Source organism: Cyprinus carpio, chromosome A5, assembly GCF_018340385.1.
Source record: "Cyprinus carpio isolate SPL01 chromosome A5, ASM1834038v1, whole genome shotgun sequence".
Lineage (NCBI taxonomy): Eukaryota > Metazoa > Chordata > Actinopteri > Cypriniformes > Cyprinidae > Cyprinus > Cyprinus carpio.
The window spans coordinates 22,598,174-22,623,561 of NC_056576.1; the positions used below are offsets into that span (position 1 = coordinate 22,598,174).

The 25,388-nt window shown below is 36.3% G+C and overlaps 1 protein-coding gene across 2 annotated transcripts in view; it reads right to left on the reverse strand.

Moving 5' to 3' along the window:
* LOC109080782 (BMP-2-inducible protein kinase-like) overlaps positions 1 to 25,388 on the reverse strand; it is a 33,443-nt gene that overhangs the window by 3,956 nt on the left and 4,099 nt on the right. For both annotated transcript variants that reach the window (XM_042756544.1, XM_042756543.1), the window contains exons 2-15: positions 13,407 to 13,525; positions 13,218 to 13,323; positions 11,927 to 12,069; positions 10,587 to 10,708; positions 9,737 to 9,818; positions 8,683 to 8,815; positions 8,264 to 8,367; positions 8,095 to 8,174; positions 7,853 to 8,001; positions 7,533 to 7,735; positions 6,739 to 6,861; positions 5,482 to 5,636; positions 4,693 to 4,847; positions 4,426 to 4,530 (exon numbers count right to left, since the gene is read on the reverse strand). In XM_042756544.1, the coding sequence (XP_042612478.1) occupies positions 4,426 to 4,530; positions 4,693 to 4,847; positions 5,482 to 5,636; positions 6,739 to 6,861; positions 7,533 to 7,735; positions 7,853 to 8,001; positions 8,095 to 8,174; positions 8,264 to 8,367; positions 8,683 to 8,815; positions 9,737 to 9,818; positions 10,587 to 10,708; positions 11,927 to 12,069; positions 13,218 to 13,323; positions 13,407 to 13,525 (1,779 nt within the window). The remainder of the gene's footprint in view (positions 1 to 4,425; positions 4,531 to 4,692; positions 4,848 to 5,481; positions 5,637 to 6,738; positions 6,862 to 7,532; positions 7,736 to 7,852; positions 8,002 to 8,094; positions 8,175 to 8,263; positions 8,368 to 8,682; positions 8,816 to 9,736; positions 9,819 to 10,586; positions 10,709 to 11,926; positions 12,070 to 13,217; positions 13,324 to 13,406; positions 13,526 to 25,388) is intronic.

The following is a 25,388-nucleotide window of genomic DNA, read 5'->3' on the forward strand; positions in this document are numbered from 1 at the left end:
GCGTTATGCAAATCTTCCCACACTGTGACGTAGACATGTGGGGACGTGTTAGAATGAGCCATTTTAGGAGGGTGTGGTTGACTCTTTACAGATCTTCTTTATGCACCAAGAGCTTGTAACACTCCAAAGACAAAGGAGAAATTGAAATCGCATCATATGACCCCTTTTAAACTAGTATATCTTGCTACAGCCTATCACAATATTTGTCAACATGTATAATTATTGAGGTATTTGTCTAATTTCAAAAGACTGAAATTCTCAACATGGCTAGGCATTGCCATCCTCCCCCTGCTGTGCAGGCAGAGCTGCAGATCTGTTATCAACAGATCCATCCAAACTGGCAGAGCGAGACACAGGATTAGCCAAACCCGGTTCTATGAATATGATGAAGTCCAAAAATATATAAATAAAACAAAGTTAAATAACTAATTAAATAAACACAACTACTTCTACAATGATTATAGTCATAAGACAGCAACTCTGGTTGTGGGGTGACAGTAGAGTAAGAATAGCACAGGAGGAAAAGAAACTATGGTGCTTTATCAAAGAAACATGAAGCTTAGTGGAAAAAATATATGAGCAGACTGTTTAGACTGTCCGGATTACAACACATCTAATCACGCCTACCTCCTGGAATACAACAATCCACAGCGCAGCATAATGGAACATCCTTAATCATATAAGAAGATCGCAACCAGAAGACGACATTTATTGAGTGTTCTTTTCCAGGCCCATCCGATTACATGCTGATCACCGCTCTAGTAAAAACAGCCATAACATGTGGATGTCCAGACCTCTTCCTGCTTTGCATGAATAGGGGACATAATGGAAAGTCATATTGCTCTAAAAGCTACACCTTCTTTCCAGTGGATTAACCAGAACTCCCTTCCCCAGATCAGCAGACGCTAAGCTGATTGTCTTTTTTTTCATCACGATATATGCAAATTAATCATGTTCACAGCCGTGATATGCTTCAGTAGTTCATTGCCTCTTACCTCATTATGTCCAAGTGCCTCTGTTCTACATGCAACTTTACCAGGCAAACAGAATATTTAAATTGAGTTATTCGTATTCTATAGTTTAGGAGCCATTTTACTATGCTTCCCCCTCCAAAGACCAGTTACCTACTTTATCAAGGTTTAACAAAATGATTAAGCATACAACCACAAAACATAATTGGTCCTCATACATAATCATATACTTAGCATATACTAGATTTGAGGATGTTTACAGTCACATTTAAATCAAAAGAGGTACTCCAATAGTATCCCATTCAAACACTGTCAGATCTAAAGAGTGTATTTTACGTATTCTTAACAGATTTTATATTAAATCACATATTATTTTCATTAAATGTAGATTTAATGTTAGCATTTAAGTTGAAATTAAACCTGACTGACTGGAGATGTTTACACTGTTTTAATATATATATATATATATATATATATATATATATATAATATATATATATATAAATATATATATATATATATATATATATATATATATAATAAAAGTTCAGTAACAAAAGTGGCTTGTTAAAGCACTTCATTTAACAGATGTGAGTAGCAACATCTTTATCCTTATTATATTTATATATTTATATATATATATATATATATATATATATATATATATATAATATATATATATATATATATATATATATATATTTTTTTTTTTTTTTTTTTTTTTGTATGAACATGGTGTTAACATTATGCTTTTCCAAAATAAAAAATGAAATCGATCAATGTTATACAGGTTTAGAATAAACTGTTAGACAGAGACAGCCATACTATTACATGAAAGGAGGATCATCTTGCTCTTGTGGCATAAAGGTGGAAGAAAGACATCAGAACTGCTTATTCTCAAAGCATTAGTCAAACGCTCCTGATATGAGCTTCTATAACAAAAATCAACAAATATAACACTGCTTTAAAATAAGCTTTATTTATAATTAGCATTGTATAAAGAAACATTCAGTTACACATTTTGATACATGAGTATTTACATCAGTTTGTCAATTAGAGACTGAACATTAACAGCTTATGCAACTGATGCTGTATGTATGCATGTACAGATGAGAAGCCACTGAGGAATGGAGGAGCTATGAACTTCTGTCATCTATAGGAACATATGCAACATAACAAACAGTGTGTTACATAGCTAAGACTCCTGTACCATGATCTCTGGGGCAACAGAATGCTTGAAATTAAAGCTGTTATAGGAGAAACTGTTACCTGTGCAATTTTAGTATTAGCGTCAACAAAATGCAGAAAAAACTAAGAAAGACTAAAATCAAAAGGAACCTATAACTCCAATTTATACGCAAGTAGATTTAGTCATTCCCAACAACTGTTCTGCTTACACTTGCACAATAGTTCATAATATGGCTCAAAAGACTTTTAATACAAGTTATGTGTTCACAAGTCTGTCAGTTTTAACTGTCCACCAATATCCCACTCAGTCAAGATGTCTCTGAAACTGGCTGTCTTTATCTAATACAGAATGGTAACAAAAACATTAAACTTGAAAAAAGAAAATACAAAATGTTACCAGAAAAAGCAAAGTAACTTGAGTGGGTGATGAGATGAATGAGTACACACAATTAGGAATCCAGAACACGGATTCGCTTAACATTTTGGTCAACTTACCGTTTGGAAAATAAAAGGTAAGTAAACATTATGGTAAGCCCTTATGTAAACTATCACTAAATGCACTGAGCAAGTACCTCTAAATGCATGCACTGACAATAGATCTATGTGACATTTGCCATTAATTAAGGCTCAATGCTGCCATTACGAATAAGACAGTAACAAATTATGTGATCTGTCTGTGGTGTGAAAACCAGTGTTAACATGTAAAAAGGCTCATACATTCTTACATATAGCGTTTCCTATGGAAAACATCACATGTGACCAGAAAAGTGTTCTAGCATAGGCTACATTATAATAAAACAAATTATGAAAAAGAAAGAAAAAAAAAGGGCTGCCAACTCTTAGTTGCTTCTGTAGATGCAACAGTTTCTGATAACCTCACTCCAAGTTAACCTGCCAATGTTCCCAAAATTGGCAACTTAAAGTATTTTCACAGTAAATTACAGAAATGAAAACAAGTCTCAATGAGGAATTTTAAGCCAATGCTAACACTGGAGGAGAGTTTCAACTCCATGAAATATTGGCATGTTTACAAGTAAACAAAGGGAATATGAGGATCTCTGGAAATTTTCTATGGTTTGAGGTCTATAGAAATTGTACCTGAGAAATTCTGGCACTCACTTTTTCTGTCAAACAATTTTCTATCAAGGACAAAATGTAGCTAATAACTGATCTGAAGAAAAGAAAAATAAATCTAGTAAGTGGAAAATTAAGGTTGTTCAAGAATCTGAAAATCTATTCTATCATGCCAACCTGATGCCTTTGACAAAAAAAAAAAAGTAAATGCCAAAATAATGGAAAAAAAAAAGAAAGAAAATTCCCTTAAACTTGTACATTTTCTTTTCCTAACTAAAGGAAAAACACCTTTTCTGTTCTGCTTAATATAATATAACATGTTAAAATAAAAATGTTAGTCCTGAGAAAAAAATCTAAACTGACAGGTCGAGTAAAATTCACTTATACATAACACTGTGAAACTGCACCACTATATAAGAGTTACCTCAAACTATTTGATTAAAACTAAACCTATTAAAATGTTGTTTAAAAATGCAGATGTGATACAACAATAATATAGCAAGTGCAAAGACAAACACAAGTTAAAGCAACAAATAATAACAGTAGGAAAAATAATCAAGGCACCAGCAACAAGCATGGAGGTGATATAAAGCTGTGATTTTAGAAGTATAAATTCCTAGAAAAACACTAAAAACGACTTCTGCGAGCGTATATTTCTTATCGCTTCTTATCAAAATGATACATACGCATTAATTTATAATCTGCAAATTCTCCCTATTTCTATGCTTGCATTTTACTATTTCTTATTTCCAACTTGTTGGGGGGGGGGGGGGTCTGTCTATATATATATATATATATATATATATATAATATCTAAATCTATGTATATACCAGAGATATAGTATTTTATCACATTTTCATCTTGTCTACACCGAATGAACAGTGAGAAATTTAAAAAAAAGGTTTTCTAAGACTAATACAGGGTTTGTTTAAATAATGACCAGACTGTAATGTTCTAAAAAATGTATGCATTTAAAGTGGTTAAAGGAATAAATGGTAACATTGATTTTGTTTGTCTCCTGACTCCAGATGTGACTGATATGTGGTGTAGAGGGGCCACATCCAGTGAGTAGAGAGACGGAAAGGGGTCGGGAAGAGCAGGAATAGGGGAGCACAGATATGAGGAGAGAGGAGGGACGGTAAACAGGGAACTTTGGTGAGGGTCCTTTGAGAGCTGGCTGCTAGAACTTGCCTGCGTTGGCCAGGAATGGCACAGAGCCAAATGGATCCTCAGGGAGTGAGGGCTGCAGTACCGGCTGCTGTCTGTCTATGCTGAGAGATCCCTCTACCGGCTTTTCTGTGGGGAACAAGGGTGGCAGACACATAGAAAATGTTATTGTAGGAATAAAGCAGGATGTGTATGCCCTCTGCTGGAGAGGGTGTAAAATAGAATACTAGAAGAAAATGGACGTGTGAATGCAATTCTAAAACAGACTCAAAAACAAATAGAGACACTTGCTTGCTCTTAGAAGGTCGAACTCTCGATCGAGAAGCTCCTCTTCTGTGAGTTTGGAGAAATTGTCTTCTCCAAATGGGTTCCAACCAGACATATCAAGAGGGTTACTGACAGTCTGGGGAGGAGGGCTCATAACATCCACAGTGGACACTGGGCTTCTACAACAACAGAAAAAAAGAAAAATGTCAGAGTTACATGTTAATTTATACACAGCACTTTTCACTTTTGTTGACAAAGTTTCTGTGTGTGTAACAGTGCTATTCAAACTACGCAAAAATTGAACACATAGCTTGAACACAATAAATTGATCAAAAGTGACAGTAATAGACAGTCTTAAAAACGTTACTAAGAATTCTGTTTCAAATAAATGCTGTTCTTTTTCAGAATCAATGGTTTTTACAAAAACATTAACCACAACTGTTTCCAACATTGGTAATAATAACATTTGTGAAGGATCATATGACATTGAAGACTGAAATAATGGCTGAAGTAAAGTAAAACTCACTTTGCCATCACAGGGATAAATTACCTTTTAAAGTATATTAAAATAAAAGAGTTACTTTTATTTATTAAGTGTAATAATATTTCACAATATTACTGTTTTATTGATCAAATTAATGCATCCTGGGTAAGCATAACCCATTAAAAGAACCATTAAAAAATTACCGACCCCAAATGTTTCAATGGTAGGGTACATTCTACTGTGAAATTCTATGACAGCAGTACATTTTCACTCAGTGTGACAGACTGACTATAGAGATGTACGTCAGTAATAATGTTCAAGATGCTTGCCTGATTTTAGCAAAGGGGGTCTCTACTGGAGAAGGTCCGGCAGGGTTATAGGAGCCCAGTGGAGTCTGGAAATCCAGAGGGGAGATATAGGTCACCTGTTGGACTGGAGCACATCGCTGCTGCTGCTGAACAAAGGCCTGCTGGTACTGATGCATCTGTAAGGAGACAAGCAAATAAACTCCATTTAGTAAACTCTGGCCCTATTTCCATAAGCAGGTTTAAACCGTGCATGCTATAGTGTGCGAATGCTCACCAATCTTCAGATCTTCACTTTGACAACATAATGGTGCTACTTTCATGTCTCTTGTATAAAACAGCAGCTTCCATTGTGTTGCTAGGCTAAATGTTTGATGTGTTATATGATAAAATGAATTTACAATAAACTGCAAGTAACTCAAAACAACATTTCACTTCCATGTACATTACTATTTATTATTTGGCGAGCAGCTGTGTAATAAGCAGGATATATTATATCCAATACTGCATATTATTAAACCCTTCAGGGAAACACAAGACCTGGTCATCCTGGGTATTTTGTGATAATCACTTAATAGATGGCTGTGCATCATCCCTTACTTAACTTTAGCTAAACACAGAGAAAAGTGTGCTTTCTAGACAAAACGAAAGAGAAACACAGACAGAAAGAGCACCACAGAGGCCTTCGAATTTCCCTACAGTGTAATTGCCTCATATGCTATGATTTAACACAGAAAATCGGTCGATTTCACCACCTCATTCAATCCCCTGATGGTTTTTCATGGAGCAGATTGCATTTGAAATTAAACAGATGGTAACCATTCGGTGGAAAATGAGCTAAAAATTGCTACGCCATAACATTGTGTATTTAGCAAAAGTCAGTTAGTAACATTTCCTGTTTTAGTGTAAATACAATTCAAAAGAATTATTAACGGATACGACTAGGTGACATTCCCTTGGACGGAGAAACAGTTTGGCACAGAAGACTGCTTCAGTTAGAGAGGCTGAATGAATATTTAAGGCAAAGACGTCTAATTTCAGACTTCCATCAAAAATAAATAAAAATAATATACAACATAACCTACTGACATACACATACTGGCTAAATTTAAATTTAAAGCAGCACCATCCTCCTGAACGCATTTTACAATTCTTCACAGCATTAATTTATAAATCTCTCCTACATTAGAACTGCATCTATTTTAAATCTGGCAAAATTCCTCATTAAAAAGTAAACTAATGGCCCTGCCATTAATGTTCCAGGTGTATGAGGAGCCTCACCAAGGCAGTGTAGTGAGCCTGCTGTTGCTGCTGGGACTGATATATGGGCTGCTGCATCATCATCTGCTGCTGAAGCATATGCTGTTGCTGCATCTGAAGGCTCTGTTGCATGGCCTGATGATACTGTGATAAGAGAGAGCGAGAGAGAGAGATGTCAGTGGACAAACTATTGTGATGAGCGTGGGGTTAAATTAATGCTTCTTAATGTTTAGTAACACAGCTGATTATACCAGTTTATACCATGTAGTAACACAGTGGTTTATACAATGGATAACTGTGGATTTACAAATTGCATTGTAGTTGACCTATATTAATTTCTAAATGTATTACTTACAAATTAACATTCTCAAATTAGTAAGTCATTCCTTAAAAACAAAACAAAAACATAACATAATTAATTTTTATGATAAATTAATGTTTATCACATGTTGAAGATTTGTATAGGCACCTAAAAATGCCAAAAGTAAACAGTTCTGCCATATTCTAGGTTGTTTATTATACTTAATGTAGTCATGTGCTCATCAGCAGACGACAATGATCAATCCAAACAAGAACCAACTGACTGTCACAACAGATCATGCTCTAGCACACACACACAAAACTATTTATGCCACTGGGATTTTCCACAACTACTTAAGTGAGCCATATAAAAATACACTATATGCATCTGCTGCAGAAACTGCACTTGTGCCTGAACAGTCACTTTTAAAGACCTGCAAAAAATTGGTTTAAACTTAAGGTCCAAAAGACGCGAAAGCTTCACACTGGTCTAGACTTCCTGAGCCACGTATTACCTGTTGCATGTACTGTAGCTGCTGTGCAGTGACTTGCTGTTGATGGTGGATATTGTGCTGCTGCTGCTGCTGTTGTTGTTGTTGATGTTGATGATGATGTAGCTGTTGCAGTCGAAGGTCTCCAGGCTGCAGCTGCTGTAACACTCTGTTCTGTTGACTGCTGCTTGGCATCTGTGCAGCTGACTGCTGCCCGTTTCCAGAAGCTAAGATAACCATACATATACAGTCAAAGCTACTGCTCCAAAGAAGAAGAAGAAGAAAAAAAAAAAAAAAAACCGACACAGTCCATATTAAAAAAAAATATGGATTATATTGCTCACCTTTCTGACCGTTGCTAACCGTGCCTGAGGATACATTCATTTTCACAGGAGTTACAGAGCTGGACAAAGGTAAAACATTACTATTTGCAGCTTTGGGTCTTTGCCTGGGTGCGATTGATGTTTCTGTTGGTCCAACTGAATCTGTTATTCTAATGATTAAAAAAAAAAAAAGTTGAAAACGCTACTTAAATGTTAAGTTGAGTCAAACAACATGAAAGTCACACAAAGCTCTAAAATGTCACCTGGCTTTTGTCAGGCTCTTTTTAGCAGCAATATCACTAGCAGTAAGGGGCTCTGGCAATGAGGTGGGAAGGGGAGAGTTCTGTGTGGCAAAAATCACACTCTTTAAATATTCAGAATTCTGAATCATATGAAACTTTGAATTCATTTAAATTGTGTGAGGTAACTTACAAAGAGATTTGGCACTGGACACACCTTTCCAGCTAACCGAAAGGCAAAATAAGAAACTTGATAGATGTCAGGTCTCTTTTCTTGATCAGGCTCCAACATGTATCCTGTGACAAAGAAAAAAAAATAAAAAATCAGATGAGTTAAGAGTGCTTATGTTCAAGCTGAGTGTGCTTTTAGGAGAGGCTCACCAAAAAAAAAAAAAAAAAAAAAAAATTCAAGTCATTCATATCAAATAGAAAACAAATTGTACAAATCACTTTTAATACATGCCAATCATGCAGTACCTCTACACAACCAGAGGGTGGAGCTATTGTCTAACTTAATAACAAAACTCCACCACAGCCCTTGTATACACTCATATTTCACAATATTCCACAAAATAATTCCAAATTTGTTGGGAATATCTGAAAGCTGCTTACTGATTAAACAGTGCAACTTGGAGGAGAATTTCGAACCGTCCGGAACAGCAAAAGTTCCGTCACATATGGCAACTTGACTCTCCCCAAATGGAAGTGTGAAGAAACACAGCTTGTACAACAAGCATCCAAGTGCCTGGAAAAGAAAACAAGAAACTATAATTCCACACATCAGGTTTCATTGCTTTAATAATCAAATACTGCACCAACCGTGACAAAACTTTTATAGGCTTACAGCTACTCAGTGTTGTACAAGATGAATTCTGAGAATTCTTTCTATTTTCAGATGCAGCAAATGGGCTAGAAGCATTACCATACATTTCCTCGTCCTACCCAAGCAAGTTCTGACATGTTGACCATGAACTGCAACCATTTGCACTGGTGTAATTTATTACAATGAGACCTTTCCATTGAAGGACTATCATGGAACTGTGGGTGGACAGTTTCTTTTCTGTCCAGCATTTGTTTGGAAGAGTTGTGAAATGGGGCTAAGCTACCTTTCACAGCATGTTAAAGTTAAAGAGGAAGTTTGCCTTCATGAGACCCTCATTCCTGTCTTTACAACACTGACAGAAATCAGGAAATTCTTTGCTTTAATGCTTTCCATCAGGCCCACATGCACATAACACTGCTTCCCCAGCTCTAGTAAACATGTCTGAAATGTGACTGATTGCATCTTGTTACAGTAAAACTTAAAAAACAAAATCTATTCGATTATACACCACCGTACCCTGATGCACGCCTCGATTTTACATAACACAAAGCAAAACATCAACATAAGGATCAACTTTGAAACAAAGCCAGGATTTCAAGCATGGCTGTAAAGCACACCCCTAAGAGCCCTTATTTATTGAGCAAACCGGTTTGGCATCTGTGTCTGCTGTGTCAGTCTGACCAAACCAGCTCTCCAGCTTGTGTAATGTGCTGGAGAATGACATGAGAGAGAGAAAGAGGGACATAAAAGAGAATGAGTGGGTGGAGATGAGGGAGAGAGAGACTGGGGAGAATGTGTGTCTGTGTCTGCGACTGTGCGTGTTTGTATGTGTTCAGTGCCTACCCAGATATCAGCCTTTGTGGTGATGGCTTTCCCTTGGTACAAGTTAATCATCTCTGGGGCACGGTATGACAGAGTCGTGTACCTAGCAGAGAAGAATGAAAATAATCGAAGGTTTTAAAGACTTAACTTTCTGGCACAAGAATTAGTAATAAGAAATTACATCATCTAGACCAGCTTAAAACATTTTGTAAATTCCTAAAGATTACATGCACAAATTGTAAATTTGATGCACCAATGAGCTTCGCAACAGCAAATCCACCCACTGCTCTGGGGCAACACCCATTTTCTGTTATTTTGTCCACTACAATATGAATAAGTGTGACACTCTCTAGAACTATAATGCATAGCATTCTATCACAAACACACACACACTACCGTTTTTTTTTAAAGTGACAGTAAAGACATTTACAGTGTTACAAAATTGTTTTTTTTTGTTTGTTTTTCAAATAAATGCTGTTATTTTAAACATTGTATTTATTTAAAAATAGAAAAATCATGGTTTTCATGAAAATATTAAGCAGTACTAACTATTTCAACATTGATAAGAAATGTTTCTTGAGAAGCAAATGAGCATATTAGAATGATTTCTTAAGGATCATGTGACACTGAAGAATGGAGTAATGGCTGCCAGAAATGAAACTTTGCCATCACAGGAGCAAATTACTTTTGAAAGTATATTAAATGTATTAAGTAATCCAGAGAGAAATGTAACAGTGAGTAGTAATAGTGCTTGACATTTTCCCAAACTATAAAATCAGTGTAGGTAACACACACACAACACAAAAATTCTACAAAAAAAAAATTCCCCACTGTATTACAGAACTCCACGCTGTTCTGTAGAAATTCTTACTTCTTGATCTCATCCTCCACCGCTGCTATTCCATCTTTATGTGGAAGCAGAACTTTGTGTGTGGCACTTCCAAAGTCACACAAGACGTAGTTTCCCTGGTCATTTAGGAGAATGTTTTCTACCTGTCAACACACACACACACACACACACACACTTGTTGGTGATTTTTATTAATAGGTACAACCACTATAATTTCCAACAGTCAAGTGACAGAGGCAGGAGAGGAAGAAGGAAATTTAATGAAGTACTTCATATAAACATATTATACAATTATTATATTATACACAGGCATTTTTAAAAAGGCACAAACTTGATATTTACACCACTCAAATGTTTACATTAAAGACAGTCTGCACTCTTTATAACTGACAATGTGTAAAATACATCAGTTTCTTTTAGTAAGTTTAGTACTAAATGTCACAAATGTAACCCATGGGATTAAATGGGTTAATGCACAAATACACAAAAAGAGGAAGTAAACCGGTTGCAACTAGTCAGTTTGGAATATCTTGAGTAAGTATTTACAGAACATACATGCTTCTTAAAGTGAAAATGACAATAATGAGATAATACAATGTCAACATTGTTATACTGCAAAATAATATTATATTAACAAAAATATCAAACTAAATTTTCCACACAAATTGTATGTCTTCAGAAGACTTGAACTGACTATATCAGTAAATTAACCATTTTTTTGGTTCTTGACAACCAGTGTTCCTCATCAATTAATGTTGATATATGAAAATCAACAACATGAGGAAATCCCTCTATGACAATTGAGTAAACAAATTTCTTCCACTTCAGTGTTCAATAATTTCTCAATTATTTTAGAATGTGACCTGTTTTTGACTGGTGGGAAAAAGTGTTAGTTTGAATGGCACAACTGTCCTGTTCCCACACTTTTCTGCCAAAAGGGCGGCCTTGCTTCTTTCAAGCACTGCTGTTTTTCACAAACACTGCATTGCATGCCTGTCTTTGCCTGTGTTGCGCTAGTGCTTGCCATTAATAATGTTTGTGAGCAAAGTAATTGGTTTGGGAGATCATGTCTAGTTTTAGTGTGTTGAACTGGAACGCTCAGCACATGGTTCCAAAAACTGACAAGGAGTGTCCTCAATTTACCCTTTCAGCTAGGCAAATACAGTCAGACAAAAGAAAATGAGAATTGTTAGGCAGGGTTGCTTATATTTGCTCTCCAAAATTTTTTAAATTAAAAAAAAACAAAAATGTTTTTGTTTTTGTGTATAAATTCACACCTTTAGTTAGCCATTTAAATGGTTGGGAATGAACTGCATTTACATTATATTGCTTGGAAATATAAAGCATTTACTGTACTGTACCTTTAGGTCTCTGTGAATGATTGGAGTTTTACACTGGTGGAGTCTGGCAACAGCTTCACATGCATCACAGAATATGTTGAGCACCTCTGCTTCTGTGAATCCTATATGCAGCCGCTGATTCATCTGCTTCACCACCTGACCAGCTAGATGGCAACACATTAATCAGTCAACAAACAAAGCAGGATCAGATTAGGGATATCAGTCTCAGCCTCAGACGTCACACCCACGGACCGTTGGCTGAACGTCTGATGCATATGGGACACAAAAGTGGAAACTTTTCAGGAGTGTCGAAGTTGTCATTGGATTGGTTGAATTCTACAGGATTTCTGCGAGACATGTGTGTCGCGTTCTTTAACATTCCGCCTGGAAACAAAGATACCGTGGCGCCAAACCCCCTCACAAAAGAAGAAAGCCGCAGTGTTTACAACTGTGACGACAGGCACTTATCAGGATCAACTAAACGCTTGATTTTCAAAAGTATGTGAAATATTTAAGGTTCGCGGCATAGAACCTTTAAAATATGTCAGAGAGTTTTACACACCGGTCTGTTATTGTGGCAACATTTCCACGCCTCGGAACGTGATGATGAACGAAACGGACTGTGATTGGTTGTTTGACATGTCGGTCAAACGGCCTCATGGGCGGCCCTTGGCCAATGAAAGCTGCCATGAATTCCAGACCTTCTGGCTATGCGAGACTAGGGATATCATGAGATTGGAGGGCAAAGGAAAACCAAGGGCTTAAGGTAATCTATTTAATCAAGATTAATTGTTCAATGTTAATTTAGTGTTATTTATATACTAGTATAGTATTTATTAATATTTTGAAAAGGCTTCATATTTTCAATGAGCAAAAAAGCTTACATAAAAATAACAAAAACAAAATTTGATAGTTTTAGTTTTTTGAACAATAGCAACAGTTTGATCAGTTGGCTGCAGAAACCAGATACATTTCAAGGCCTCAATGCAATGTACTAGTAACATTTCAAACCAAGTACTGGCTCTTAATCAGAAATACTGTAAATTTAGGATGTCTGGTTCTGTTAACAGTTCTTCAAAACAGCTGCCTCTACAAAGGTATGTGAAAAATAGAGTAAACAAGTTTAAACGTTTATTTATTTGATCATGTTTACAGTTGCACTGTTCAAGTTGTTCCCTTTGTCAAAGTATTTCACTTTAAGATTATAATGAAAATCACAAATGTTTTTTTTTTTTAAGAATTTAAAATCTCACAGAGATAATGTTTAGAGTGCAAAATCTTTAGAACATAGTTTTGTTCAAAGCTGTTTTACCCTTGCAATACTCCATCAGAATCAGAACCTCCCATACACTGTCTCCGACTGCATTGGTGGTTGAGTCCAGATACCGCACAATGTTCTTGTGGCCCGACAACTCTTTCTAGGGGGACATTAAAAAAAAAGCTTTTGTAAACGTAATGTACTGATGTACTCACCCAAAAAACACACCCCAGCTTGACTCACCATGATTGTGATCTCCCGCTTGAAGATGTTCAGATCATGGACATTGTTCACATACATCCTTTTCAGGGCACATCTTACTCCACTGTGTGTGCGGGCCAGAAACACCATGGAGAAACCTCCTGGATACACAAACAAACAAATACAGAAGGTTAGTTCAGATGTTTATCAGGTCAGTGATCACCATACATTTGACCAGTGATAAACATCAAGCAACTGACACTGAGAACTGTTTGCATCCACTTGACAAAAGACAAGTTGTACACACAAATAGACAGATGTGAGTTTCCCAACAAAGTAATTCAAAGAAGAATTTCAGGAGGGTTCTGACATTAAATGAAAATGTGTACTAAAAAAATAACGTAAACAATAAAAATAACACTTCATTGCTTTATTACTCTCAATTTTATTTTTATTTTTATATAAAAAAATATGAACATGTTTCATGTTTGGGTTTACTGAAATGTCTATATAGGGTGGGGATTTGGAGACATGGTGATGAAAAGCAAAATGGCTGATATCACTGGCAGCAACTGCATTGCCATTTCAACAGAACGAGTTGTGGGTAGCACTGTGCAACATAAATGAGAGTCGGAAATGAACAATTTAAAACCCATTACTACTGCCCACGTCTCATTTTTGAAGAACATGGAAGTCACCTTTTGTAATGGAGTTCTTTCATTCTGCTTTAGTTTTCTTTTTCTCTCATCTAAAACTGAAAGTGCTCCTGGCTGAATGAGCAGACAGAATTTAAAGGACAGAAGAGGCTGAACTTTGTATCAACCTGAGATGAGTTCAGGGATCTTCTGTGTGACCTTCTGTGACTCTTGTTCATGTTTAACGCAGGTATGAGACAGACAGCTCAAAATGTCCTTCCAGCGTGGCTCAATGCATGAACTGCATTTTCAGGAGGAAAGGATGATGGAAAAGAGACAGTCTTAAGCCAAGTTAGGGATTGGCTCAATGTTGGCAGTCGCCTGTGTACAAAGTTAGCCTTAGAAGAAAGACAACCTTATAAGGTTAGTTCACCTAAAAATGAAATTCTGACATATTTACACAATATTTTTCAACATGCATATGACTGGCTTTATTCTGTGGAACACAAAAGATGACAATGTTTTTTTTTTTTTTTTTTTGCAGCGTTAAGCCTTATAACTAAACACATGAAAAGACCAGAGTTCATTGACTGAATTGTTTGCGCTTGTGAATTCCCTCATCATAAACAACACAGTGCAGATACAATGTAAATAAAAGATTCATTTTGTAGCTTTAGTGATTATAATGGGAGTTTCTGCATAACTTGCGCTAGACTAGACTAACGTCATGGAAACAGCATGTTTGTCTGTGTAGTTAGAGCCAGAATATATGACCTGACTTCACAAAAGTTTTCCCCTTATCATTGCTGATCCATAAGCGCCACCTGTTGTCAGAGAGTGAATTTGCGTTCTCATTCAGCCTGTTTTTGTTTCATGCAATTTTATCTTTGTATCTTTGTTTGTATCGTGATTAAAATGCAGTGGTTCGTTCTAATTTCAAATGGCTTTTTTTTTTCCATTTATTCCACAGTGCCATTGTTTCACAATATATGGCTATTTCTGTCATAGGAATAATAATATAAAATTATTATTGTTGTTTTATTCTAATTTGTTTGGCCTCCAAATTCACCAGTGAGACTGAGACACTATATCACAAATAAAAAGAGGGTTGGGCCCCCTTTAAATTTCAAGTACATTCACCAACTTTTTTCTTTTACTTTGCACACTGAACCGGTGTTGGAGCTCTTAATTTTGAACTCTCAAAGTGCACCAGATTTATGAATTTAACTTTAACCCCCCGGACCCCCCTAGAGGAATCAAAGACCTCCCACCACAGTCTCACAAAATCCTGTGGGAAACATTGCACATACACTATCTTTGTTTGAGGAGAAGACAGTCAATTTCAAGTAAAGGTCACAGAAATACTAAAGGCAATAAAGGAACATGGAAGACACATTTAAAATGTAAGTGCAATAAAAAGTCCAACATTTTAATATCTAGCCACCTGGCTTAGTGCCCTGCACATGCCTCAAATTTAGGCCCAAGCCTGGCCCTGGCCCGAGATGCTCAGGCCCTAGCCCGGCCCATGTCCAACAGCTTAAAAGAATTACCGGCCCGAGCCCTACCCGAGCCAGTCTTTTTTTTTCCTCCTTCTTCTTGAACAGCTTATTCTACTGTTTCAGCTATTAAAATAGTTCAGTTTTGCATGTAATAGCAAAGTGATTATATTTTGTGTCTTTTTTTTATTAAGTCAATATAGAAAAACGTTTGGAGCATTTTTTGTTTGTTTAGTTTTAGTTATAAGTAATGACCAAGCGGCCAGCGGCAGATAGTGAGCCTATGTTTGATTAATTTAGCCTTCTCAAATCATCACAACTTGCCTAAAATAAAATCTACAGATATAAAACAGTTCAAGCATATAACAATGTTCAACCGTTAAAACTGGATAAATGTGTGCTATATCCAATAGTTTGTGCGGAGACGCTTTGCAGGACATGGAGGCACCAGCTCAATCACTTGCATCTTTTTTTTCAGTGGATACGCCCTCATTTTTGCTCATAAAGGTAAAAGTAATTATCCAGAACAGCAAAGGGTCTACTTTTATTTGTGCACACTCACAATATCAACAAAACGTTGGGCTTTTATAAAATAAAGAAAACTAACATGATGCGCTTTCTGCCATCTTGTCTTTAACAGGAGTACAAAAATGATCCGAAACTTAACGAAATAAAACAAATCTAAAACAAAATTTTTTTTATTATAATCATAATCCGTAAAGTTGCACGTCTCTCTAAAGGTGCGTATAGTAATGAGGAGATGGTGAGTCAGCATTGGCAACTTCATCCTGGCGACATGGACTCAGAAAACACTAGTTTATTAGTAAAAAATTCAAATATCTACTTACCATTTCCCCGTCACATTTATGGTAATTACTTTTGCCGGTGCTTTGCGACAAGCTTGAGCCTATTGTGTGTATTTGAAGCAGAACTGTTCAGCTGCACTGATGGCACCCACCTTGTGTGTATTTGAAGCAGAATAAACACCGTCGAACCACTCTTAACAGTTGCAGTAGCACGATCTCATGTTGTTTTCCACCAGCGGCAAATAAGCTTGAGCCTATTGTGTGTATTTGAAGCAGAACTGTACAGCTGCACTGATGGCCTAAAACAGCCCCGAGGCCTGGCCCGTGTATGAACTATTAAGTGAAATTTGGCCCGAAGCCCGGCCCGAGGGGCGTAAAAAAGTCGGGGCCCACTGGGCCCGGGCTGAAATGCAGGGCTCTAACCTGGCTTAAGCCTCTGTGCTTCAGCAAAACTCAATGAATGTGAGTATTGACTGCCTACACAGTGGCGAGGAGCTCTGAAACAACATGCAGAGAAGGAGGATACCATGCCTCCGCAACACTTCTCCCATCAGTTCCAGGGTGAATGAATCCTGGCAACGTATGACTGGCAAGTCTTTTCTCATTAACAGCAAGCTGAGTCATGAAGCGATCTGCAGCCTGGACACAAAGGAGGACCCACAATGCTGCACTTGTTGCCTAACAAACTCATGCTTGTTTAGCCGCCATGAATTGAAAATGTATTCATATGGAGACCAACTAATCGGGACCTTGAAGAGGTGGAGAAAAGCAGTGTTGCAAAGAAATCCCAACAAAAAATTTTGGAGTATGCTTAACGACTTCACATTAAAGTTAGCGTAAAATGGAAATTCTCCTCAACTATTCTGTAAATACAACTATGCATTTTATTGATTTTATTGTAAAATATTCATCCCTGCATGTTTTTTTTTTTTTTTTTTTTACCTTGTAATTTTTTTTTATCAAAACATCATTATCTTAATCTTTCAAAATGGTAGACGTCTCTCTAGTGAAATTAAAGACTATAGAATACCCAAGTAGTGTCACTCGTATAGTTTTTAATGCGGAAAAAATGCAACATTCAATTCGGCTGCTCAATTGAACGAAGCCCCAACCACTAATCGGTAATCGCGTCACTGCAGCTGCCGTTAGAAGTTCCAGTTGCTATAGAAACAGTCAGCATTCTGAGACACGCTTAGGCAAAAAGTCATGTCACTCCTAAACGGTTATTGGGTAATTGCGTCTGTGGTTATGAGTTCCAGTTTATCTCGTTGAATGGGGAAACATCAAATTCTCCAAAACTGTTCACTAAGTTTATGATTAAATTTCTTCTGAAAACAACTGTCATAAATTTTGTTACTTTTGCTCAAATAGCATTATATAAAGGGTTTAAAAATAGATAGATCAGCCAGTGCGCATGCGCAGTCCTGAGCCCACATCTCAGAGAGCTGACTGTTTCTATAGCAACCAGGATTTCTAGAGAGCTGACTGTTTCTATAGCAACCAGGATTTCTAGCAATTGACTCCTTTATTCAGAAGATGGGGCTTCCTGCGATTTAGCTGCCATATTGAGCGTTGCATTTTTCCACATTAAAAACTATACGAGTGACATGTCTTGGGGTATTCTATAGTCTTTGGCTTAGGGCTGTGTATGCACACTGGCGACACGCTTAGGCAAAAAGTCATGTCACTGGAAACAATTTATCAGACAGTTGTCAGATTTCATTGGTGATTTCAAATACGAAATTTAATCGTAAGTTTGGTGAACAGAAGCTTGTTGAAAATTTTGGAGAATTTTTTGTTTTTCAATTATATGGTATATGAGCTTTCAAAGATGGTCGCCGAGTGAAATGACTTGCCTTAAAGGATTAGTTCACTTTCAAATTAAAATTTCCTGATAATTTACTCAACCCCATGTCATCCAAGATGTTTACGTCTTTCTTTCTTCACTTGAAATTAAGGTTTTTGATGAAAACATTCCAGGATTATTCTCCTTTTAGTGGACTTCAGCGGCTACCAAACGGTTGAAGGTCAAAATTACAGTTTTAGTGCAGCTTCAAAGGGCTCTACACAAAACCAGTCGAGGAATAAGGGTCTTATCTAGCGAAATGATCGGTCATTTTCTAAAAAAAAAAAAAAAATGTTTATGCTTTACAAACAGAAATGCTCGCCCTGCACTGCTCTGCCATGCACATCCATGACTTCACACAATTCGTTATTTAATTGAAAAGGTCACACTTGATGTAGGTGGAAGTACCGACTCAGTGTTCACAAATGTGGAGAAGGAGAAGCGTTCAAAAGTTGTTGTATGTTCAATGACACATATTTAAAAATTTTGTAAACGGGGTTTTAGTCTTTGTACATTCGACTTGTAAACACGGAGTCTGTACTTCCACCTACGTCAAGCGTGACCTTTTCAACGTGATTACATATTACGTGAATTTGTGGGCGTGCATTGCAGAGCAGTGCAAGGTGAGCATTTCTGTTAATAAAGCATTTACAATATTTTTTTTTTTTTTAGAAAATGACTGATCATTTCACTAAATAAGACCCTTATTCCTCGTCTGGTATCATGTAGAGCCCTTTGAAGCTGCACTAAAACTGTAATTTTGACCTTCAACTGTTTGGTAGCCGTTGAAGTCTACTATAAGGAGAATAATCCTGGAATGTTTTCATCAAAAACCTTCATTTCTTTTCAACTGAAGCAAGAGAGATGTAAACTTCTTGGATGAAATGGGGGTGAGTAAATTATAAGGAAATTTTAATTGTGGTGACATATGCCGGACTTCTCAAATTGTTTCGTCTACTCAACTATGAGCTAGCATTCAGATCTGCCTCCATCTAATCAACAATCAATGGATAAAACCAAGTTCCCACCATAAATTTTTTTCTTTTTCAATAATCTGTTTCACTTGAATATACACTACCGTTCAAAAGTTTGGGATCAGTAAGATTTTTTTTTTTTTTTAGAAGTCTCTTATGCTCATCAAGGCTGCATTTATTTGATCAGAAATACAGTAAAAACAGTAATATTGAGTACCCACCTTCACTTACACTACATAGCTTTGAGTGAAATCTCTCATTCTTCAATTTAAAAATTACATGAGGACATCTCAGGCTACATGAACGCGAAGAAAGAGCTTAAACTAGTGACTGCCTATTAACAATGAGCTGCACATATAGTGTGTATAGTATAGTATAGTGTGACTGCAAAGTGCACAGAATAGAGATTTCAGGCACAGCTCAGAAAAGTGTGTCAGGGTTCACCCTGTCATTAAGCAAAGGAAGCAGATGCATGCTGCTGATGACTAATACAGACAAGGAACAGTTCAGTCTCACACTAACATGCTTCACATCACTAAACCAAAGTGGCTCCAGAGGTGCAGAAATGCACAAAAATATTCTTATGCATTTGAGTCTTCACCCAAAAATGACAATTCCGTGATCATTTGCTCACCCCACGACATTCATAACATGTGTGACTGACGTTTTTATGTGAAACACAAAAGATGTTTTGAAAAATGTTTTTTTCATATCTTCTTTTGTTTTTTTGTTGTGAGTGTTTATTTTTTTTTGTGATGTATTATGATAATTGTTGTCATTTTTGGGTGAACTACAGACCCACAGCAAACTTATGTGTAAGCAGGACAATAAAATACACTGACACTAACAGAAATGTCTTGAATAACATGACAAGACAATATGTGCAAGCAGGCTGTTTTTAATGAGAAACAGGAAGTGTAGCCTTGCCATAAAATCATACTTATAACACTGATGACTGGCCTAAATTATACTGGATTATTACTGATATAGGTCAGGTGCTATTCTGACATACTTATCAGTTACTTCTTCCTGTGATCTAGAACATTTGCAAGGCACACACACACAAAACAGCTGTCACCTGCCTGTCCGAATGCAGCCTCTGATTCCTCACACGAAATCCAAAGCATTGGCAGTGTGAGTGGGGTTGAAGCCTGCTGATGGTGCAGGCCAGTGGTTTAGCTTCCTCTCTTTTAGTGGGATGTCAGCATTAGTGTCATCTCATAATCTGGCAGAAGTGAAACTCATCTGTGAGAGTCTGGGCTTGTGTTAGTCTTTGTGCAAACGTTCTTAAGCTTTTCCACCTAAAAATGAAAATTCTGAAAATTCAATCAATTTTGGTTACCATTGACAAAAAAATTATAATAATTGAAAAGAAGAAGAATAAAAAATAATACAGGTTTGGAGCATCATAAGTGTGAGTAAATGATGACAATGTATTATTAGTAGTATTTTTTTTTTTTTTCCTGAGCTATCCCTTTAAGTAACAATGGCTGATGGCAATATCAAGTGAAATCACTTTGGGCATTTGTAATATTTAGCTCATTTTAAGCTCTGTAAAATAATAATAATAAAAATAAATAAAAAATAAAATATATATATATATATATACATATACATATATACATATACATATATATATATATATATACATATATATATATACATATATATATATACACACACATACACACATATACATACACACAGGCATATTTAAGCATTTCCATACAAAGGTATACCAGACTTTGAGAAATGTGCTCTGGTGAAGCTCAGCCACTTTAATTGTATTGTTGGCAAGAAAATGAATAGGATTAAACTTAACAGAATGGAAATGAAGAAACGAACAGGATGTTGAACAGGATGAAACCCAACAGGATGTAAATAAAAAGCTACACTTCCCATGGCTCAGTGAGGGTTTGAGAGTTAGCATACATGAGTGTCCTTGTTGAGAATATTATTTTGTAATATATTATTATTGCATAATTTCTGTAATTTTATAGAACAGCATGAAACATTTTAAAGCAAGACAAGCCATACAACAAAGAAATGGCCTTCTTCACTGAATTAACGGTATGCTGTGTTAAAAAAAAAATTAATAATATTAATATATAACTTATATGTACTATTTATTACTTTTTCAACACGCCATCCTATCAGAAAAATTTAAAGGGATGGACAAATCCAGAGGAACAATAAGTCCCTAGCAAATGGCATTGTCGGCAGGGATGTTCCTGCAGATCTACCCAAGTTTAGACCTTCTCTTCTCCAGTAATAGAGCCAGAAATGGACCATGGACCTGGGCAGCTTGATGTTTTGGCTTTCACAAATGTTTATACTGCTGCCTTCTCTTCTCCAGTAATAGAGCCAGAAATGGACCACCCCCCCAAGCAGCTTGATGTTTTGTGCCCTTGAATTTGCACCGCTAAAGCCAGCGCGCAGGACTATATTTGAGAGGGGGGGCGGCGTTTCCATGGTGACCATTGCTTGTCACCATTCCATACTAACAGCGCTTAATGATGTTGATTTGATTTTTTCCTTTATTATTTAGATCACAAATGTGTTTAGCTACATGAAATATCTGATATTCCGATTAGCAATGGAAGTATATTGTTGTTTAAACACCTTTATACACGCTCGCGTTAGTTGAGCTGTATGCGCGAATGGGCGCCGCCGTGTTAGTTGTGCCGCAGACGCAGTTCAGAAGAATCGGATCTGTTGGATTTACAACCTCTATGTTTACAACACGTGATTTCTCCACTTCTCCCGAAATACTTAAAAAATTTAGTAAACATTGAAGTTAAGTTACTTACACAATGTGTATCTGATATATAGAACGGGTCGAATTATAATGAACTGCATAATATGTACTGTGTATGTTTTTTTTTTTTTAGCTAAAATAAACAGTATGTGGTTGAAAACACAAGTTCTGGCGCGCCTGTCTCTGGCTAAATTCAACATTTGAATTTACAGTTGATCATGTGATGCACTTGATCATTACCTCCAGGGACCCCCTATACTGATTACAAATCGTCATACATTTTCTGACACAAATTTTGAAATGTGGCTTAAACAAAACACATTTAATATAGATTCTGTATTCTATATATATATATATATATATAAACTATATATAAACTATAAAAAAACAACGGAAAACAAAAACAACGAACAAACCCCCCCCCCCCCCAGCTGCCTGAACCCCGAGAGGTGTGGGGAAAGGGGAGTGGGGAAATCTTATATCGAGATATCTGGCATTCAAATCATTTTGACGGAGGACATTTGCCTGCTTGTTCTGGGTCATTCCATACTACAGCTCTGAAAATACTGATGACTCCACTTCACATTAAAGCTGGGCAATATAGCTTAAAAAAAATCATCAATATTTTCAGGTGTTTGACTAAATTTAATATAGATCTTGATATTTATGTGCTGCATAATATGTACTGTAATGGCATAAAAGGGTGATTTTTATCCAATCAGATGAGCCATCAACACTCAACCAGACACTGAAACAAAATAACTGCTCAGTGAAAATGAATATGTATAATACTCGTTTACGCTACTGAAATACAGCAGTTGTCTTTTTTTTTTTTGTCTTTTCACATCTGCCTGACATCCCCCAGATCGGGAAGCTGTATCTTATTTTACCAGAGCAATCTTTCATAAACACCAGAAACCCACATGCAGCTCACAAATATCTGTTAAAGAACACTGCCTCATCAGTTTCCTTTGAGTCCTCCAAGTTACACCACAATGATGCTCAAATTTATCTCTGGCACAGGCTGACCTAAAAATAGAGACATGTCTGCTTTTGGTGAACAGCTTAGAGATTCTGCACTTTGCAAGAACCTCCTTGATGGCAACATGAGGTTGACTTCTCTTTTTTTGGAACTTTACAGATGGTCTTCATTTTCCTTCTCACAGACTTTATGAATACAACAAAACATTCACTTAGAAGTGCTGCATATTTCTAGCAAAAACGTTCCCCCACAGAATAATGTCATTCAGGTAAATTTATCCATTCCAAACAGCAAACCAATATTTTGCTGAGCAATTTCATGAGACTCTTAATTTAACAGCTGTCCTTATTTTTGCTTTCAATGTGGAGGAACAAAACAAAATCAGAAAAGCAAATTACAAAAGAATAATTCACTGTCAGTAAAAAAGCAAGAAATTAGCAAATTATTACAAATTAGCATTTATTAACATCAACGTATAAAAATTTGGTTGAAAGTATAAGAGTTTTTTGAAAATTATGTTCCTTGACAAATATTTGTTGATGTACTTTAGTTTAAAAAAAATTGATAAATCATCAAAGAGTTTACTCAAAAATGTAGCCCTGATCTTATTGGCCTCTAGCCTCTAACCTTTTTAACATTATATAAAAGGAAGGATTTTGGGGAAACTATGCAAGGCCACATCCTTAGGCCAAGATCTAAGGGACTTTTCAAATGTATCTGCATTTAAAAACATCACAGCAAAATGGTCCAGAATGCAGGTACCTCAGGTTGCAAAAAAAAACCCTAACATGACAGAGTCTTAAAAATGCAGCACCTGTGGATTACAACACTGAAAAGACAGCAAGATGAAAACTTCATAGTTACGACACTGAGCAATTTCTTTTCAGCTATATGCAACAATCATATTTAATCATTAATAAAAATAAGTGTGGACTGGATGCAGATTTTCCAACAAATTAGAAACTCATGAACAATAGGCCATTCCACAGGGACAAGTGTTTCTCTCAATATCTCCTTGCTGTTTAGATACAAGGGAGTCTCTCATGCACTCTCTGTTGATGTGGGATTACCACTTGTCCATCTTGTGGGTTTTTTTTTGTTTGTTTTTTTTTTTTTTTTAAACATTAACATTAAGAGAGAGTAATTGTTTTTGTTTTGATTTTAATTTGAATTTGATGTTATTGATATTTTATGTTTTTTTTGTTTGTGCACGTGTCTGCTACAACTCCCCATCCTCTCACTATCAATATAACTCCAATCTAAAAGACATCTAATATAAAAAGCTTGCGGTCTCACTCTGCCGTCTAAACAATTTGCATTGTTTAGGAGGACAAGTGGATCTGGTCAGATGCCAGACAAAACACTAAACAGTTGCCAAAGACCATTCACCACATGCAACCAGCAACATGCTGTTTTAGACTAAGGGATTAGAGCTTAATCACAGTTAGATAATCTTAAGAGAACTAGTGTTTTCACAGAGAACTGCTTAAGGAACTCTTTAGAACTAACACACGTGTGAGATGCCAACCCCACTCCAACTCAAAAAGCTTGAGTGACTCATTTTCTCAAAGCAGTGCAAGAACTGCATGTGTGTGTGTTACAGCTGAAATGTTAAAGGCAGAAATGGGTCCTCACAGAAAAGTGTGGAAAACCTGACAAGCTTGTCTTTGTGATCTCTCAAAAGTGCCACTGGCAGAACGTCAGCTTGCACCAATGCAGCTAGGCCCCAAAGAAGTTCCACACAAGTTTTGATCATTTCTATTAGATTTGCAGAATTTAGCAAAGAGTGATTTAATAGGCCTTAATAGCCTGCATATAGAGCCCCTGGTTTCAAACTTATTTTTTATTGTGAATGCGGTCTTTTTTTTGTTTTGTTTTTTTTTTACATTTTTTAAATCAAACTCTGGTGATGTATGCTGGACTACCCCAATTATTTAATCGGCCTAAACTTTTTTTAATGATCAACCATAGGCACGCATTCACATCGGCCTCCATCCATTCAACAACCAATGGATAGAGTCTGCGTTACTGCGGACAGAGTATTGCCTACTGCAATAATTATCTTTGCACAGCCACACGTGCTATAAGACTAACTTATGTTTTAAGGGCATTTTTATTTAATCTTATCTCAATCTTTAGCTGTGATGTCTTTTGTGCAAAAAGCAGAATAGCAATAAGATCAAAACAACTTACAATTTTGGTTGTTCTTTCAAATCAAAATGTTCTTGATAATTACACATATAAGACATAACTTTACAATAAAAACATGCTTTACGATTTAAAACTCAAAACTAACTCCCTAGTTTAAATTATGAATTCTTCTCTACCCCTCTGAAATGACCGGATTTAAAATTGGGAGAATTGTGACATCACGTCATTATTTCCTCTCAACATGCCCCTTTTGCATCATCATCATAAGCAATCAAGCAGGTGTAGAAAATCTCAATTTGTATCTAAATTATGAAAGTTTTTGACTGAAAAACAACAAACCAAGTGCAACTCAGGAAAAATTATTTATAAAAAAATG